Genomic DNA, 17531 nt, shown 5'->3' on the forward strand with positions numbered 1-17531 from the left:
GTGACCTTAGCGGCCGTTAGTGACCGTTAGCGCGCCAGCGCCGCCTGCCGTTAGTGACCTTAGCGGCCGTTAGTGACCGTTAGCGCGCCAGCGCCGCCTGCCGTTAGTGACCTTAGCGGCCGTTAGTGACCGTTAGCGCGCCAGCGCCGCCTGCCGTTAGTGACCTTAGCGGCCGTTAGTGACCGTTAGCGCGCCAGCGCCGCCTGCCGTTAGTGACCTTAGCGGCCGTTAGTGACCGCTAGCGCGCCAGCGCCGCCTGCCGTTAGTGACATTGAGCGGCCGTTAGCGCGGCAGCGCCGCCTGCCGGCTGCCCCAGCCCTCGGCACTCACCACCGCCGGCTGTGAGCAGCCCAGCGGTTCTTCGGGCAGCTGAGCTCCGGTTTTGTGTGCTCCGAGGGCCTTGAGAGCTGGACACCCCCCCCCGAACTGGAGCTGGGGCCTGAGGGCACAGGGGCCGGTCACTCATGGCCCTACAGGTGTGCTTGCACCAAGAAACACCCTTCCCTTCCAGCCCGAAGCATAAAAAAATCAGCGGCAACTTAGCGGAAGGAGAAGGAAGTGGTATTGAGAGCGGCCCGTTGAGCCGGAGCCCGCCAAAGTTTAACCCTATGGTGCACTCCTAGCGACATCTCCACCTGCCTCCGGCATTCATTCTGCTTGGCACAAAGCTCAAGTGAAAGAAACTGCCAGAGAGTGCAACAGGGTGCAAGATACCTAGTGCAGAATGAAAAAATCAGCCATTTACATCATCATGCATCATTATTTTATTTAAATTTTGCTTTGTTACAAAAATAATTAAGGGACATCATAACCAGCAGTAGGCACATTAATGGGTTTTGCAGTTTGAGTCTCTAAACAAGACCGGACCTCTTGCACCAGGTGCTGTACAAGCACAGTCAGAAAGAGCCTCTGGTCTCAACAACTCTTGGCTTCAGGGTCAATTTCTCATAAACATTCAGGGCCCCAGGCTGACTCAGTACATGTTGAAGTCAGAATTAAAACTTTAATCAGTAGATTAAAAAGAATGAAGATAGGGTGAATGGGTAGGCTTTTAACATACTCCTTCCCCCACCAGAAGAACATTAGCAAAGATGCATCAGGCAAGAAGAAACACCTTTTCCCTTTTAGCGATGGGAAACCGAGGCAGGAGAAGACTAGGCCACTTGTCCAAAGTTACTAAGGCAACCTGTGGTAGAACCAAGGAAACTTTCTCCATTGTCCTAGTCCTTAACTGTTCACTGTCCACCTCTGTCCTCACCTGACCCAGTGCAACCGAGAGCATCGTGGAAAGTATGGCTGAAATACTCTAGCATAGGAGGGATCAAGCACCGTAGCCCGTACGAGCTGATGAGCAGTTTGAGTCAGTTCTGGTTGCTGTAGCTTATGATTTCCTCAGTCTACCAAACCAGAACCACTCCCAGCTCAGCAAAGCAATCGAGATCATGGTAAAGAGCTTCAAGCATTAAAAACCACAAGATCAGGTCTTTGGAAGCACAGCAAGTGTCTAATCAGTTCAAGTCCTGCTTCAGACTGCAGTCAGGATCAGGTGCTGCACTGAATTGTCCCCTCTGGATATCACAAACCACATGACCCTGGTACAGCACCACCCAAGGGGGAGAAGAGTCCTCAGTCTTGTGATGTTAATCACTGTTGTAGGGGCTTCTTGAAGAAGATACCCAGGTGTTGACATGCTAGTGTAAATCTTGGGTGGCGCTCCGGGCTTCAGCGGTCATTCTCCGAAATTTCTGCAGGTAGACAATGATGAAGATAACCAAGATACCCTGGAGGAAAAGGAGGACGAAGAGACAGAGCTGAGAGAGGAGAGCCAGGCTGCAGTACCAGTACTGGCATGTGGAGATGATCTCATCTTCTGTCAGATAGGCAATGATCCGGTCCTGCAGGTGAGCCGGGGAGGCGCATCTCACATCCCTGTATAAGGTCCGGTTCTGCTGCCACTGGAGCCAGGAGCGCAAGTAGAGGATGTCACAGTTGCACTCCCAAGGATTGCCCTGCAGGTAGACTACCTGGAGGCTCTTCAGGTTGTCAAAGAGCCCATTGGGAATAGAGGTGAGCCTGTTGTAACCAAGGTGGATAATTTCAGCTGAAGGGCGGAAAGTAACTGGTAGTTCTGCTACAGTCAGGCCTTTCGATGTACAGTCAATAATGTTGGTGGCACACTTGCATGGCATAGGGCATATGGGTGTCACGAGTGGGAGAAAGCCAAGGAGGGACAAGAAGAGAATTCCACTGTTCATCTTCACCTGCAAACACTCCCCTGGTGAGACTGGCTGAGGTGGAGACCAGGCAAGTAAGACACCACACTCTAGGACTGACACCACAGCCCAGGTATTTGTTGGCTTGTTCTGAGGATGAGTTTCTAAAGTTGGGTGGATTTTGTGTCCTTCACAGGAGATGCGAGAGCTCTGAAAAGAACAGAGTTAAAAGACGTATGCAAATTCTTGTTCTCTCATTACAGGAGAGGGAATGTTCCTGGTCTTCCAACCCTGGATTTGAGGAGGGATATGAACAGGTGGCTACTGGGAGGCTTAGCTGCAGCCATCAAATTCATTTTCACTAGTCCTCAGAAGTGTACAAGAGCTGCTTGTATTTTCAGCTTTACTGGAGGCGCATTACTAGGGTAGCCAAGAAAATGCATGCCAAGGAATCACAAATTAGAATATGAAACTGCTCATGCCTTATCATAGCTCTGAATTATGTCTGTAAGCAAGGCTTTATTCATGCAAATTGCAAAAGGAGATTCAGAAATAAATTTACTGTTACCACAAGTAAAAAATAGCCTTTACAGTTTTGAAAAGATGTGATAAAGAGTTCTTGGTCAGCAGAGAGGGTGCTGACCACTGAGGGTGGAGGTCAGTAGAGTTTTCCATGCTAGACGTTGCTCCAGGAGGTGAACAATCTCCTGCGGGAGCTGTTACCACGCCGGAGACATGGGTCAATGAGCTGTCTTTGTATTGCAGTCTCATGCCACTGCTGAACACACGAGCTGCTATAACTCTTTCAGGAGAACAACTACACATACCTGCAACGAGGCAGTGCTTCTCTGTGCCATCTGTCAACCAAATTACAAGAAAAAAAAAAGAAAAAAAAAAAGAAAAAAAAGAACAGAAGATAGCTTTGTTGACTTACCAGAGTAGTTCAATCCTTGCTTTCTTGCTGGCTTTACAACACAAGAAGAAAGTCTTAAGGCAGTCCAGACAGTGCAAGAGTGTTTGCAGCTGCATAGCTGAGCTCCCGGATAATCCCCTTGCAGCTGGCTGGCAAGATAAGGGCCAGGCTCATCCCAGGGACACCTCCCACATGAGGCCTTCCTGCAAGCTTGCTGCATGTCACCAGAAGCTGAGGTTTCATCAAGCAAGCCTTCCAAGAAATGTGAGCTGACACTGCTCACAAGAACATGTTTGCTGGGAGAGATGCTGACAATACCGACAACTGTGATTCTGGGCCCACATGCTCAGTCCAACAGAAACATCACAAAGTCTCAATTGCAAAGTAGTAACTCAAAATGCATTTCGACCTGGAAGGTTACTGGTTTGTACCACAGTCCCTGAGCACCAAGGTCTTTGATCTCCCCTCTGTCGTAGTTCAGCCCCAACGGGGACCAGACTACGCAGTCTCTCTCTCACTCCCCCCACTCTCCGAGAGAATAGGAGATTTGACAAACAAAAGAAAACCAGAAAAAAAACCAAACACGCGGGTTGAGATTGAACAAAAAGTAAATTTAACAGTAATGACAGAAGAAAACAAGACAGTGATGGAACACAAATACAGTACAATAGCTCACAACAGATCTCCCCATCCAGTCTCTTCCAAGTAGCAGGGCCTCCCTTCAGCACCTTCCTCACTTATATACTGAGCATGATGTCAGATGGGATGGAATAGCCCTTTGGCTAATTTGGGTAAATTAACCCCAGCTGTTAGCTAATTAGTTAACTATCCCAGCCATAGGGGCTACCAGCTTCAGTTCTCCACCCAGCTCAGGTAAATATTAACTCTATCCTGGCCAGAACCAGGACACCCTCTCATCAGGAAGACTATCTTTGGCAGAGTGGTGAGACCTAGCACTTTGCAGTGTGCTGACACTGAGGTTTCCCTTGAAGCAGTGACACAAATCGACTCCTAATTAGCAGTAGAAGATCTGCTGAAAGAAATGGACTTCCAGTGACCACACTAGTGTCAATAACTGAGCCAAGGAGAAAGATCCTCCAGGCACTTGCATCCTCTCATGATTTTTAAAGGGGTAAAATATAACTCTTGGCGTTTCACTGCCTACCTCAAAATAAACTAGTTGGATTCACAGGAAGGACGACAGACTAGGAAAGATAGTGCTCCAAGGGACTGCTCTTTCGATAGTTGAGTGAGTCAGCAGGTCTCGATGAGTGCAGTTTGCAGTTACTGAGAAAGACTGACCACATCCTTTATTCAGAAGCTGCATTACACAAATACTTGAACAGAAAAGTTCAAGAGTCCAAACTACATTTAGGTAGAATCTTGTCTTCTCAAGGCCATTGCACCTTCACAGACATTTTTCTGCCATCAGTCTGACTTTAGGCATTGGCTATGCTCCTTGGGATAAGGACATCAGAACTACATTGCGAAACTGTTGCCCCACTGGGCCCAACTCTCCCTTAACTTGTCCTGTGCACACTGTACAGAGCAGAAATTACAAACACCCTAAATGTGCTGAAGTTAAGAGAATTTAGGGTGTAAAAACCAGCAGAATTTGGCCCTAACCAAGGGAAAATCTCTGATGCTCTAAACAAAACAATTAAGCTTTAAATTTGTAGTAAGCTGGAGCAGATCATTCCAGTTGTTTCACTGTGGCAGGCAGGCAGAGTGGGAAAGAGATCTTAGGCTAACAAAGGAACCCAGTTTTTCCTGCAGGGCCTGCTTGCCACTTGGGAGCAGCTCGACTACCGCGGGGTAAGTTTGCTCAGCAAACTTACCTCGTCTCATGCGTTTGGTGCTACATTTACTCACAGGCAGGTGTTCAGGCCAGGTGTGGCACGGAGCTGATCTAGAGCCAGACCCATCCTGGCTCTGCATGCAGCACAGAATCAGCAATGCTCCTATGGCTACTTACAAAATGGATTTCCTGGGACTGGATCCTGCCCAGCTGCCCATTGCTGATTTAGACACCGCTCCTAGGGGAAGCTTAGAGACAGAAGAACTTTGAGATCATCTTGTCTAGCTTCTGACATAAACAGGCTGAAATCCCATGCAGGAAGCCCTGCCTGGAGCCTGCTCTGACAGAATTAGATAAAAGGAGAAACAGTATCCGTTTTTCTCTCTCCTGCCCATAATGCTGCTCAAGGGGACTGAAAATTAAACAGAAAGATGTTGGTTTTTTGAATGTATTTATTTCACTGATCAATTCAGGTAGTAAACATTATTAATAATAATAACAATAATCATTTAATAAAATGGATATGTTTTAAAAGGTTTCGTTTTTCTTTGTTCACAATGACAAAATGTTCAAACAGAAATTTACAAAAAAATATATATTATAATAACCCAACAGACAGACAGGAAACAAAGAGCCTAGGAATGGAGCAGAGGGTGAGGAAGTTGCATGGCAGGAGCAAGCCAGCGTTAAAGCACAGCGGGGTTTGTGAGAAGGAGCAGGGAACACCTTTGCAGAGCACGAAGGGTGGGACCCCCTCCTTCTCTGGCAGGAGGCATGCGGGGAGGCAGCAAGGACTGCAGGCAGGACCAGCACAGCAGCGGCACATAAGGAGTTCAGGCCACGGCTCCCTCCCCAGTCCGGCACAAGGTCCGAGATGTTGTATGGACAGCCCCAGCTGCAGCCTGGGACAGCTCTGCAGAGGAGACACCACCCCTACAGCGGCTCACTCAGCAGGGCAAAGCTTGGCAGAGGCACAGGAATGTGCCTAGGGGTGCAGGGGTCGCAGATGAGGCTGTGGAGGGTTTTGTGAGGGGAGGTGTTAAATTACTTTCCTATCCACACTTCTCACTGCCAGAGCCAAATGGCCAAGTGACATTTGTTCAGGAGTCTCTTCTCCCCTTACTGTGCAGCTCAATGCAGCAGTACAAAACGCTCCTTTAATAAATGGATGTCACCTTCCAGGCCAGAGTCTGAATCACTGGTGCTCCCCAAAGTCAATCTCTAATCCCTTTCCAGTCAGCCCTCAAACCCTGGTGCTCTGGGCAGGGAACAGTATCACTGCCCCTCTGTAGAAGCCATCTCTGGTGCCTCATTCCTGTGCATTTTTTTCTAAGTGCAACTTGAACCATCTTCACCAGCTGGTAGCCAATGGCTTCATCTCTCTGTAGAGGACAGACTTGTGACAATCGATTTGATGTAGGAGCCATGTCCACTGAGCTGATGGAGCCTTCCTCACCCAGAGGGACACGGGCAGATTCATCCCCAGCAATCCTCCCTGCCTGTGACCAGAGCACCCTTTGCTCTCATCAGCACACAGCAATTCCACACAGCCCAGGATAAAGGCTGTCAGCTCCTCTACATCTGTGCTAAAGGGTAAAGGTCTCCTTTGTCTTCTAGGAATGAATGTTTGAAAGAGGAACATCTCTAGCTGAACAGAGCTCATTTGCAACAGAACATCCTCCTCACAGACAAGGCTAGTGTAAAAAAGAGAGGGGACAGGTACCGCAAGGTGTTTCCCATTATGCTAGCACAGATAAAGCTGAGAACTCAGCAGCCCTCCTGCTTCAGACAGCAGCAAACCAGCTCCAGAAAACGTAGAGGAAGCTCCTGATTCAGGCTGCTCCACTGGTCAAGTAAGCACATCGCACAAAGAAAGGCTGTATTTCCTCCTCAAGCACCTTGGACCCTTCCCCTCTCCTAGGCTGGCACTGCCACTGTCACTTATGAGCCCAATACAAGGGAGAATGAAAGAAAAAAAATAAAAAACTTTGTTGGACACTGCTCTTGCCCAGCTTGCACATTTCTGCCAAGCGGCTTCCACCCTTGCGTTGTCCTTCCACACTGCCAGGGTCTCTCCCCTGCCCCTGCAGCCCATGTTCTGGCTCAGCAGAGGCTCTGTACAGTGAATAACTGGAACCAGCCAACCTACTCACCACTTGGGACAGGCCCTGATCAGGACTGTAAAGCCCCACGGGAGGAATCAGACAAATGCAGTGCCTAATAAAAGAATTTAAGGCCTGGCTATTCCTGGCCAACACTGTGCTTCCTACCCAGGGAGATCTACTGGCGAGAGCCAGAGATGGAGGAGAAGACACAAAGGGGGAAAGGGGACAGAGGAATCAGGCTGGCAGTCAGAGGAGCAGAAGGGCCCAGCCCACGGCAGCGCTCCCTGAACTCGGAGGGAAGAGCCAAGTGTCTCTCCCTCAAACAGCCCTGATTCCCTGTGAGTGCGGCAGTGCTGCTGGTGAGGCCTCCCCTGTCAGGCACATCACACTGCAAGGCTCTGCTCTGGCTGGACTAAAGTTAAAAATACTGCAGAAAGCAAGAACAGGACAGAAGCTTCTGCCTAAAGAATGCTCTTATCTCTGCCCAGCAGATCCACCAGCCTTCCCAGCACTGAGACAGGAAGAGCCTCAGACCGGGCAGGGGGAGAAAAAGCCTGGGGGAAGGGCATAGCTCTGCATTTGGGGCTGGATTTCAGCCCTAGGGTTTCTAACCCCTCCAAAGTCGCAGCCAAGCACTCTGGCTGCCATGGTGCTTTTCAGAGCAGACACTGAAGACACACTGCAGCTGGACGACCAGAGCTAAACCATGAGATACCCTCACCCAGCTGATGCAGGGCCCTGAGGTTCCTCTGCCAACACCTCCAGCCTGCCATGGGAGGAAACCATGGCGGGGAGGGTGCTCACTTCCATCATGTCCCCCGTGCAGGCAATATTCAACAACTCATCCTCTCTGTCAGAAAGACATAACTGAGAGCAGTAGAAGCCATTTTCTTCTAAAGTAACCTCAAGAGACTCAGTCCCTTGCTGCTCAGTGCAAAGATCCTGGAGCTTCTTGATAGGAAAACAAAAACCAACCAACTAAACATAAAAAATCAGAAAAACCCAAGCAGAAAGCCAGGCAACCATCAGGACCCCTGAACAGGTCAGTGCACAGAGAAAACCCCAGCCCCAGCTCTCTGGACCAGAGCTGGCCCCAGGCTGAGGAGCCCGAGCAGTGCAGGTCAAACTCATAGCAGGGTACGGCTGCCTTTACAATGCTTGTGCTGGCCTCAGACAAAGGGAACAGGGAGGGGGGCACAGCACCTCAGCTGGGAGTAAACATTTACGTGCATTGACAGACAGTCTTCAAGTTCGTACACCAGAGAAACCAGGACGTTAAATACCAGAGCATTCCTAAACAACAGATTAGTACACAGGAAACGGAGATCTTTTTCTTTTCTTTTTTTCTTTTTTAGGATGCCTTAAGAGATTTCCCAGGCTACTTTCTTTAAAAAAAAAAAAAAAAAAAAGAAAAAAGAAAAGAAAGAATAATTATTAAAAAAGAAATACACATCAGTAAACTGTTAAGTGAACAGCCTCCTCCACAGTCTAGCTGACTGCAAAGCCAGCATTGCTGCTAATAAATTAGAGGGTGCGGGTGCAGCTCTTGCCCACAAGTCTCTGTACAATGGGAAACCTTTTCTAAACGTTCACAGCTCTTGCCAGGCCTCAGATGGTCACTGGGGGATTCCCTCTGCCCTCCGAGTACCTGCCTCTCACTGATCCTGCATCTGTTGCTGCATCTTCTGCAGCATCTCTTGCATCCGACGTAACTGCATGAGACACAGAAGAAATAGTCAAAAAGGGATCTGCACTGTGGGCAGTCCCTTGGAGCTGGCGAAGGGATTCCTCAGAGAGTATTAACTCCTGCCTGAGCACAGAGGTATTTGTGTCTGGGGTGGAATGGAGCCACATTTCCCTGACAGAGGAAGCAACAGCTTTCATACCCTGTCCTCCACACCAGGAGCCCACGATGGTGGGAGCCAGGAGCAGGAAGCCCCAGGACAATCTCTGTGGGGGAATCCTGGAGAAACTCCTCAAATTCCAGCTCCAACATCAAGGAGGCTCAGGCAGAAACGGGTCTCACCTCCTCATCCTTCATTTTGATCAGCTTCTCTGTCTCAGTGTCCGGTGTTGGGAGAGGCAGGATAGGAATCGGGCTTTCTATCCTGTTGTCCTGAGTCAGCTTGCTAGAGAGACGGAGAGAGGGAAGAAATGCAGTCAGTTGTGGTTCAGGTTGGCTGGCTTTGGTGTCACCATGCAATGGCTGTCACTCGCGACGGCAGACCTGCCAGCAATGCGGCAGCACACACCTAGCCAGGTGGAGGGGCTGTGGGACAGAAATGTGGGATACACTTGGATGCAGAATGAGACCAAAGTCAATAAAAGTGTTCAAAATAGAAGCTTGCGGGTAGCTAACACAGAAAACCCAAACCAGGCTTACACTGACAGGAAACACAGAAAGGGCTGATGTTTCTGACCACCTTTTGTAACTGCATTGGCAAGCTTAGCAGAGACAATTACAGCCGATATATCTGGTCTCCTTTGGCTCATCTGTGCAAATACCTACATATATACACCGCATCAACACAAACTATCGGCATCCCTAAGGCACCACATGCTCACCGTGGTCCTTTTTTTTTTTTGTAGGAAGATAAAAACAGGGGAGCAGTTTAATCACTGCAAGTCTGATAACAAAGCCTGCCCTCATATTCAGGAGGTGGGAGATATGAGACATGAGACACAACAGGCATGGCACAGCAGCACCGTGATAAGGGCTGGGGGTGCACGCAAGTGCAGGCAGGGGAGAGAGAAAGGAGGTGACATTCATCCAAAAGTCAGAGGAGCTCTCTGTAGTTTAGGAGGCAGTGGTAGAGGCCAAAGATGCCTGTGTTGAAACTCGGAATTCAAGATGCCACTTGCAGGCGTTCACCACTTGGAGTCACCGTTGGCTCATTATTGAGTCAATTCCAGCCCTGGAGCTTGGGATCTCCTCCCAGAACGTCTCTCTAGAGAAGGACCCTTATCCCACTGCTAGAAACGGCCACGGTCTGGTTTTATGAGTCTGGTTCACTGGCACGGAACTAGCTATGGCATGAGAAATGGTACGACAGTTAAGCTTTTCTTAAGCTGAGCAATTGCTTTTTCATTGTGCTCTTCTTTTAATAGACACACAGCCTACCTAAATAGCAGCTGTGACACTTCTCACAGATCTCTAGCGTTTAACATAGTTATTTTGGGACTCTGTATTCTCACTGTTGAAAAAGACAGGCTTGCCTGCTCTGCAAAAGTATTGAGATACAGTGCGTGTGAACAGAATGTGCCAACCCGCACAGCTGCACACATGCAGGACTGCTCCTTGGTGAAGGGCAGCCATTTCTGCTCTGACACGTGGCAGCACAGAGCTACCCGGCCAGTTCAGGCAGGAAGTGAAGGGAACGGTTTACAACAGATGAGCCAAGACCTACTTAAACCTAAAATTTGTCACCAGTATTCCAGTCACGGAAGGAAGAAATAAAAAAAGAGGTTTTAAATGAGAAGCCTGTGAATGGTCTCTTCTATTTTTTGATCATTGTGACTAAAACCACAGAGAATCAAATGCAATGGGAAGACAATGCAGAGAAATCTTTGGAGATGTGTTAGGAGTCTTGCCGATTGCCTGGGCTCTGCTGTCTGAGAAGCAGCAGCATCCCACGGGTCACACTGTCATTTGGACAGAACTGAAGACTCCAGAATGCCTTCCTCTTCGGCAATGCACGCAGCTACCGCCCACCAGAGAGACGGTTTATCCCCTGTTTCATTAGGCTGGATGGATTTCACCCAGTGCTAAGAACAGCTCTTCAAAAGCGTTTCCAGGCCTATTTCCCAAGATCTGCATGGGGAATCCTCACACAGGAACATGGATTCTCAGAAGTATACCCACCATGGGTGCAGGCTGTGGGAGACACGCTTGGATCTGCTATTGAACTTCCCAGTGCTGTTCCCCAGGCTGCAGCCCAGCATGTCCTCAGCAGACTCACAGCCTCCTGACCAACAAGTCATTCTGAGAGCAACCCCAGCTCTGCAGAGAGTGAGACAGCCCTGCCACCTCCGGTTGAAGTGATGGGGGCCCACCTGGTCATTTGCTGGATGCACTGAGCTCGGTAGTTCTCATAGTGGACATCGCAAGTGACGTCCTTCAGGTCATGCATGTGTGTCCGAATCAGCATGTTCCGCAGCTTCACAAAGTCACAGTGTGCCTGGTTTTCCACTGCAGAAGCAAGAACAGGAGAGTGCTTGGATGTCACACCTCACCAGCCCTCTCCAGGGAGCCCCTTCTCACCTCCTGGCACCCAGACTGGACCAAAACTCCCCCCAGGGCCCCTTCCCCCTTCCCCACCAGTGCCTGGGGCTCTTCTCCCGTCCCTGGTGCAGGCCTTGATGATGCTCTGTGCTTCTGAAAGCCAAGGCCAAGCTGCTGAGGTGAATGTTCCCAGGATTTTTTCTGGCTAAGACAATTAATTAAGCATGTGCAGCAGAGCCCTGAAAAAAGATGCTGCTCCCAGGTACAGGGGATGTTGTTGTTATAACCACAGTGAGCACTGGAGGCAAACTGCTCCTTTCTCAGAATTTAGGACTGATCAAAAGGCTGCTGTAGGCAGGATGGTTTCCCCCAAGGACTTGAATTAGCCCCTGAGGGGCAAAGTCATGAGCAGGCAATGGTCAGGAGAGCTGAAAGCTTCTGTTACCATGAAGAGCTAGGCCCCAGGCAGCACTGCGGGATTCTGCAAGGAAGCGTTGTGCTCAGTAGCAGTGTGCTCGCCACAGTGATCTCCATTTACCTCTCTGCAGGGCTGGGGGAAGCTGGCTCTGTCAGGCCCAGGGTTTCACAAAGTTGATTCCACTGCCAAATGCCAGCACCGCAACAGGCACAGCCTCCTCCAGAGCCAGCGAGAGAGCAGACCCAGCAGCTGGGCAGCCCAAGCAGCCGGCACCAGCCCACAAGTGCACACACAGGCTTTGAGGATCTAAAGCTCTAAGATCTTAAAGCAATGTGCCAGCATGGGGGAGTCAGGAACAGCAGCAAAAGGCATTCTAGGGTTATTCTGCCTACAGATTTTATTAAATTTCTCCCTTTAGAAAGGAATAAAGTTAGAGAGAAACACATTAAGCATTAGCACAGCCTTCAGCCCAGCAACTCCAGCACATACAGGAGCAGCAGGAGAAAAGAAGAGTGCAGGGGGATTTACGATGCAGTTTGGCTGAGATTAATGGCTTCTGCCCAGAAACTAAACTGGCAATGCCCAGCCTCTCACCTTAATAAGAAGCCATATCCCAGGGCATTAAAGCCTAAGCATTCTTCCATTCACACTGGATCCTCTCTTCTTCGCTCTGTCATGGCTTCAGAGGCAGGGTGATTGCCACCCCCCCCCCCACTAACACACCTCCTGAGCAGGTCCCAGTGCCTGTTTCTACCCTCCCTTGTCCCTGCCATACGCCAAAGGTGGCACAGTCAGCCACAGCTGTGCAGAGGTGAGCTCCCCCCTGCCATCTCTGTTGCAGGTGCCCACCTGTCCTTCCCTCCATCTACCCCCCGCTCACAGTGCCAGTTCCCAGGCACTACGCTTACCTTCCACAATGCCCCAGGGGTAGAGCCGTCCACGGACTCGCTGGCCTTTCGCCTCCACCACAGTGTTACTGCCGATGACAGCAAAGGGAGCGCTCTCCTGCAATGAGAGGCATCGCTGAGCCCAGCTCAGCCTGAGGCTGCCCACAGATCCCTTCTCCAACGGACAAGCTCAAGTGGAGATGAACAGGAGGAGGAAAGTGCTGGTAGGAAAGGCACAGGGACATCCACATGTGCCACAGCACAGGACACCACAACTCAGTTGCAGAGAAAAGTCTAAGGCACTGGGATCTGCAAGTAGCCTGATTCCCAGCCAGACCTCCTCAGCTGTCCCGAGGGAAGCTGTGTCTCTGCAGGTGCCCGCATCCCTTCTTTGAGGGGAAACTCTACAAGGAAGCCAGAGCAGAGAGGCTGGGACACCAAGCAAGTGTGACAATGTAGGCCAAGAGTTTGTCCAGGCAGGGATGTGAGGACTGTGCTCCTCTCTGCTCAGAAAGCCCATTGCACATCTCTGACAGGAGAAACAAGGACATGCTGCATGCACGCACAGGCCTGGCTCAGCCTGGGAGAGGGTCAGACCTGAGCTGCTGGGGCATCTATGATCCATGGGGTCTGTATGATCATTTTGTCTCCGCTCATGCAACTAGTATGTCACAGTGGTGCCTTATCACTCACAAATCGTTCCTTCTTGCTGACGGCATCACTCAGAGACAGATGCTTATAAATGCCATACAACCCAGCATCCAAGGAAAGACTGACACTGCCTGGTGGGAGAGCAGAAGTGCCATGTCTTCATGCCACACTTGACTTCATGGCCCCAGCAAGGACATCAGCACCTTCTCCAGGCCATCCACCATGTGAGCCAACGTAGGCTGTCCCCTGGGTATTAGCAGCACAGGCCTTTGGCACACATAGGGCAGCTCTGGCTCCTTCTGGAGCAACCGATGCACTGAGCCAGACTTCCCAGTCCCCTGCTGAGCAGGTTCCTTACCTTCAGCTCTCTGTCTTGCTGCTTGAACTCCTCATCTTCATCAGAGTCACACTCAGGAAACTGGTACACTTTAATGCCAAATTTGTCAATCTCTTCCCGGATCTGTGTCCATGCAGGAGAAAAACAAAAGGATATAACACTGAACAATATAGAAACGCTCGGTTTACTCCTTGTTTGTGCTGCCATGGATTTTCTATAGCCTACAGATAGCAAAAGGATTTGATGCTTCTCCTAGAGCTGGCCTCTTTGCAGACACCACTTCCCTTCTCACAGCAGCACACTGCTGCAATGAGACTTGCAGGTACTCCGGGTATATATAAACATATATATGTGCATACACACACACTATGTTTTTATTTGTATATATATAAAATCTGAAGTATATTGCTCCCCTCCCTCCTCAGCACATCCCTGCCGCCACATCAGATATACCCCTGCAGAAAATCAGCATCTCACTCTCTCTTTTAGCTTCCGGATCTCGGAGGGGATCAGGCAGTCGGCTTTGGCGATCAGGGGCACAATGTTGACCTTCTCATGCAGAGCCTTCATGAACTCGACATCCACAGGCCTCAGCCTGCAGCAGGGATGAGGAGGGACACGGTTAGCAAGGACACACTGGGCAGCTTCCCCTCCAGCCTCTCCCACCCACCCATCCAAAGGGAAAAGGACAGCACTGTCACAAGAGCCTGGGGCAGCACTGGGACAGCGCTCAGCTAGGGCTGTATCTTCAGGAAAGCTGACTCAGATTTTAGCTGCTGTCTCACACAGGCACAGGCTGGGAATTCATTCCCTTGCATGTCAAATACTGCCTAGGGCCTCCCTCTGGCTGTCCCATGCCACAGGCAGCCAGCATAGCCCCTCCAGCTGCTCCAGGCTAGACTGGCACATGAGCCAGGAAGGGGCAAGAACTGAAGGCAGCTTAAAGTTCCCTTTCCTACCCGTCAGTCAGGCTTAGCTAGATAGGAAGATACAAGTCTGTGTGGCTTTATTTCTCCTGATTTACAAAACAGGCTGTAAGGCCTGAGGGAGATCTGCTCTGCATGGTCGCAGGCAGTGAGGTGGTGTGATGGTCAGCCAAGGGAGAGCATCCGGATGGCTCTTCTGTGCCAACAGCCCTGCCAACGTACAAGTCGCTATAGGGCAATCGTGGGACACAAGGATCTTCCCTCCAGAGTCACACCCCAGCCCCAGAGTCGGGCCTCTCACCCGTGCCCAAAGGGTGAGATGAAGTAGAGGCAGCAATGCACTCGGTTGTCCTGGATGTTCTTTCGGTTCAGGCCGCTCTCATCACGGAAATACTGTTCAAACTGCTGGTCAATGTAGTCGGTGATGGGCTTCCAGCTGGGAAGGGTAATTCAATCAAAACAAAATCATGTGTTTAACAGGACATTGCCTCCTAGGGAACATGAGGCAGTATCATCCCCTTCCTGTTGCCAGATCTCCTTCCTGTGAAGCACTGACAGAAAGCAGATGTGGCCAAGGACTAGGCAGTGGTGGCTTGCTCACCATTCAGTGTTGTTAACAGCATCTCCAAAGCCTGGTGTGTCCACTATGGTCAGCTTCAGCTTGACACCCTTCTCCTCAATGTCCACTGTGTGTTTGACGATCTCCACTGTCTGGTTGATTCTCTCTTTGTAGAGAAATACGTGAGTTAAAGCCAGGCAGTAACTGGGGATCCCTGCTCACACACACAACAAGCTGGCTCTCTCCTTATCACTGAGCACAGGGAGTAACACCGGTTTCAAAAAACCCTGATCATCCTCTAAGGAGCTTCAAGGGAGTGGTACCGTGAGAGGCCAGCACCAGGCAGACAGACTCTGAGAAGACACACAGACGTCTGAAGTGCTTGTAGCCCAGCTATTCTGGACACTTTCTCCAGTCACTTGGGAAGGGGAATCCCTACTACCCTCCAGCACCCAAGAGCAACAGACAAATCTCAACATCTCAACCCAAAGGGCTAGTGCTGCTCTGCAGCCTCGTCTTCCCTTCATAGGACAGGAGAGCCCTGCAGCCAAACCCTTGTTGCTTGAATGCTAGTGCCTCTGGAATCAGCAAAGGAGAGCAGAGCGACAAATAACAGGGCTGGGATCCAGCCAAGCCTGTAGCTGCTGCTGAAGCAAGGAACCAAAGTCCTGGTCCTTAGGACAGTCTGGACCTGTGAGCACAAGAACCGTTCACCTCCCTTGGTCCCCAACTTACCCTCTGCATTGAGGAGCTTTCTGTCTTTGTAGAGGTCTGTCAGGAACAGGCTATTCACCAGCGTGGATTTGCCCAGACCCGACTCTCCTAATTGACAGAGTGCGAAGGGGAGGAGGAAAAAGCAAGCAACATGACCCAGTAATTGACTTACAAATGAAACTCTGAACAAGGCTTTGAATCGTGAGCCAGAGGAAGTTGAGAGAAATGAGCTGTCAGAAGCCATTTATACGCATTACATTTTTCCAGCAGTGGGAGGACTTTTGCTGTAAGATATCTCAATCCTTGTACAAATGTGATCTCCCAGCTCTCCTCCATCCTCCCTCCCCTTCCTTTCCCTCGGTCTCTGGCTGGCCCTGTCTTCACCACCCAAACCAGCCACTCTCTTGGAGGAGAAGCTACACTCAGTGCTTGCTCAAGCAGGTTATGAGCAGTCAGGAGGGGCACATTCCTCCTGGGGGAACAGTGTGACTGCAACACAGGTTGGGGAGCAAAGCCAGGTCTGAGAGGAGGACCCGAACTGAGCGAGGGGAGGACCCAGATGCTAAGGGAGCACCCGCAGGAAGTGGGGAGAGCTGGTCCTCTGCACGCACCCACCATGTCGCCCAGCCACCTCCATCCACGGGCAGTCTCACCTGCAACCATCAGGGTGAAGTCGAAACCCTTCTTCACGGATTTCCGGTGGACCTGGTTTGGCAGAGTGGCAAAGCCCACGTACTGCTTCTCATGGTCCTGCAGGGCAGAGGTGGACAGGAGCAGGTCAGGGTGTGCCACCCCTCCTGCTCAAGCCTCACACAGCGACAGGGAGATGGACTCAAAAAGTCCTAGAGGCAGAGCAAGGGGTGTAGGAGAGGTTGTCCCTGTCCTGGCAGTGGTGTAGGGCCAGGCACGCACCTCCTCTAGGCTCAGGGCCTCCGGCCCTCTGAGCCCACCTCCCCTCAGCTGCAGCCCTGCTTGGCTGCTCTCACCAGCCAACACGGCAGTTCAGAGCAGCCTCTCAGCATGGAGAGCACAAGGGAAAAGGCACATCCCGCTGCTCCCACCAGATAGCACACCTGGAGCTGCTACTGACACACAATTTGCTTCTCCTGCACAGTCACAGGCTCCCTTCACAGCAGGATCACCAAATGTCCCCGCTCCCGGGTCTTTGAGAGCCATTTCTGCATCTCTCACTCAGAGGCACATGCGGTACCTGACGGAGAGCTCTGTAATTAGCTTATGGTGTCCTTAGCCGTGTCTAGAGCAAGGCACGGTGGCTTGGCTTCTGTTTGACCTGAGACAGGATTATTTCCTGCTGTGTCACAGCCACTCCTGGCTGAGTAAGAGGAAATCCTGAATAATCTCTAGTGTTATTTCTGAAGAGATGGAAGTTCAAGGAGCATGGGAAGTCAGAAGACATGAAAGTATTGAGAACACCGGTGAGATGCTTTTGGTGAGGGTCTTACATACGGTATTACTGCAGCGTTACCTACTGCTATGCAGCCTGCCATCACAGAGGTAAGAGCCACAGCCACCCCACAAGCGTGGCACACGCTGTGTACAAGTGCACTAAGTGCACAGCCCGGTGGAATCAGGACACTTGAAATGAGCAGATCCCAGCTGGTGCAGGACATGGCCCGTTACTCATGACACATGTGTTACTCTCATTTCCTTTGCATTAAGGAAGGTCAGTGCTGAGCACAAGGCTACGAGAAGAGCTTCCCTTGCAGTGGGAGGCAGCCAGAGTGGCAAGGAGAAAAGCCCTGTCCGCAGTCATGCCCTCCTCTGACC

The 17531-nt window shown here is 50.6% G+C and overlaps 2 protein-coding genes across 7 annotated transcripts in view; both read right to left on the minus strand.

Moving 5' to 3' along the window:
- Positions 1–983: 983 nt before the first annotated feature.
- GP1BB (glycoprotein Ib platelet subunit beta) lies at positions 984–3574 on the minus strand. Its single transcript, XM_010128800.2, has 2 exons — positions 3148–3574; positions 984–2423 (listed from the first exon to the last, which is right to left on the minus strand). Exon 2 carries the CDS (start codon positions 2253–2255, stop codon positions 1692–1694), a length of 564 nt encoding a protein of 187 aa, XP_010127102.1. The 5' UTR covers positions 2256–2423; positions 3148–3574; the 3' UTR covers positions 984–1691.
- A 1784-nt stretch (positions 3575–5358) lies between these two features.
- SEPTIN5 (septin 5) overlaps positions 5359–17531 on the minus strand; it is a 42845-nt gene continuing 30672 nt past the window's right edge. For 4 of the 6 annotated variants that reach the window (XM_086761637.1, XM_086761633.1, XM_010128801.2 and 1 more), the window contains exons 2-11: positions 16397–16493; positions 15765–15851; positions 15072–15195; positions 14772–14906; positions 14022–14139; positions 13566–13667; positions 12578–12674; positions 11083–11218; positions 9056–9158; positions 5359–8741 (exon numbers count right to left, since the gene is read on the minus strand). In XM_086761637.1, the coding sequence (XP_086617763.1) occupies positions 8685–8741; positions 9056–9158; positions 11083–11218; positions 12578–12674; positions 13566–13667; positions 14022–14139; positions 14772–14906; positions 15072–15195; positions 15765–15851; positions 16397–16406 (969 nt within the window). In that variant the 5' untranslated portion in view covers positions 16407–16493 and the 3' untranslated portion in view covers positions 5359–8684. The remainder of the gene's footprint in view (positions 8742–9055; positions 9159–11082; positions 11219–12577; positions 12675–13565; positions 13668–14021; positions 14140–14771; positions 14907–15071; positions 15196–15764; positions 15852–16396; positions 16494–17531) is intronic. The other 2 variants (XM_086761635.1, XM_086761634.1) reach the window with 2 other exon arrangements.

The sequence above is a fragment of the Chlamydotis macqueenii genome, chromosome 17 (genome assembly GCF_036417535.1).
Source record: "Chlamydotis macqueenii isolate bChlMac1 chromosome 17, bChlMac1.mat, whole genome shotgun sequence".
Taxonomy (NCBI): Eukaryota; Metazoa; Chordata; class Aves; order Otidiformes; family Otididae; genus Chlamydotis; species Chlamydotis macqueenii.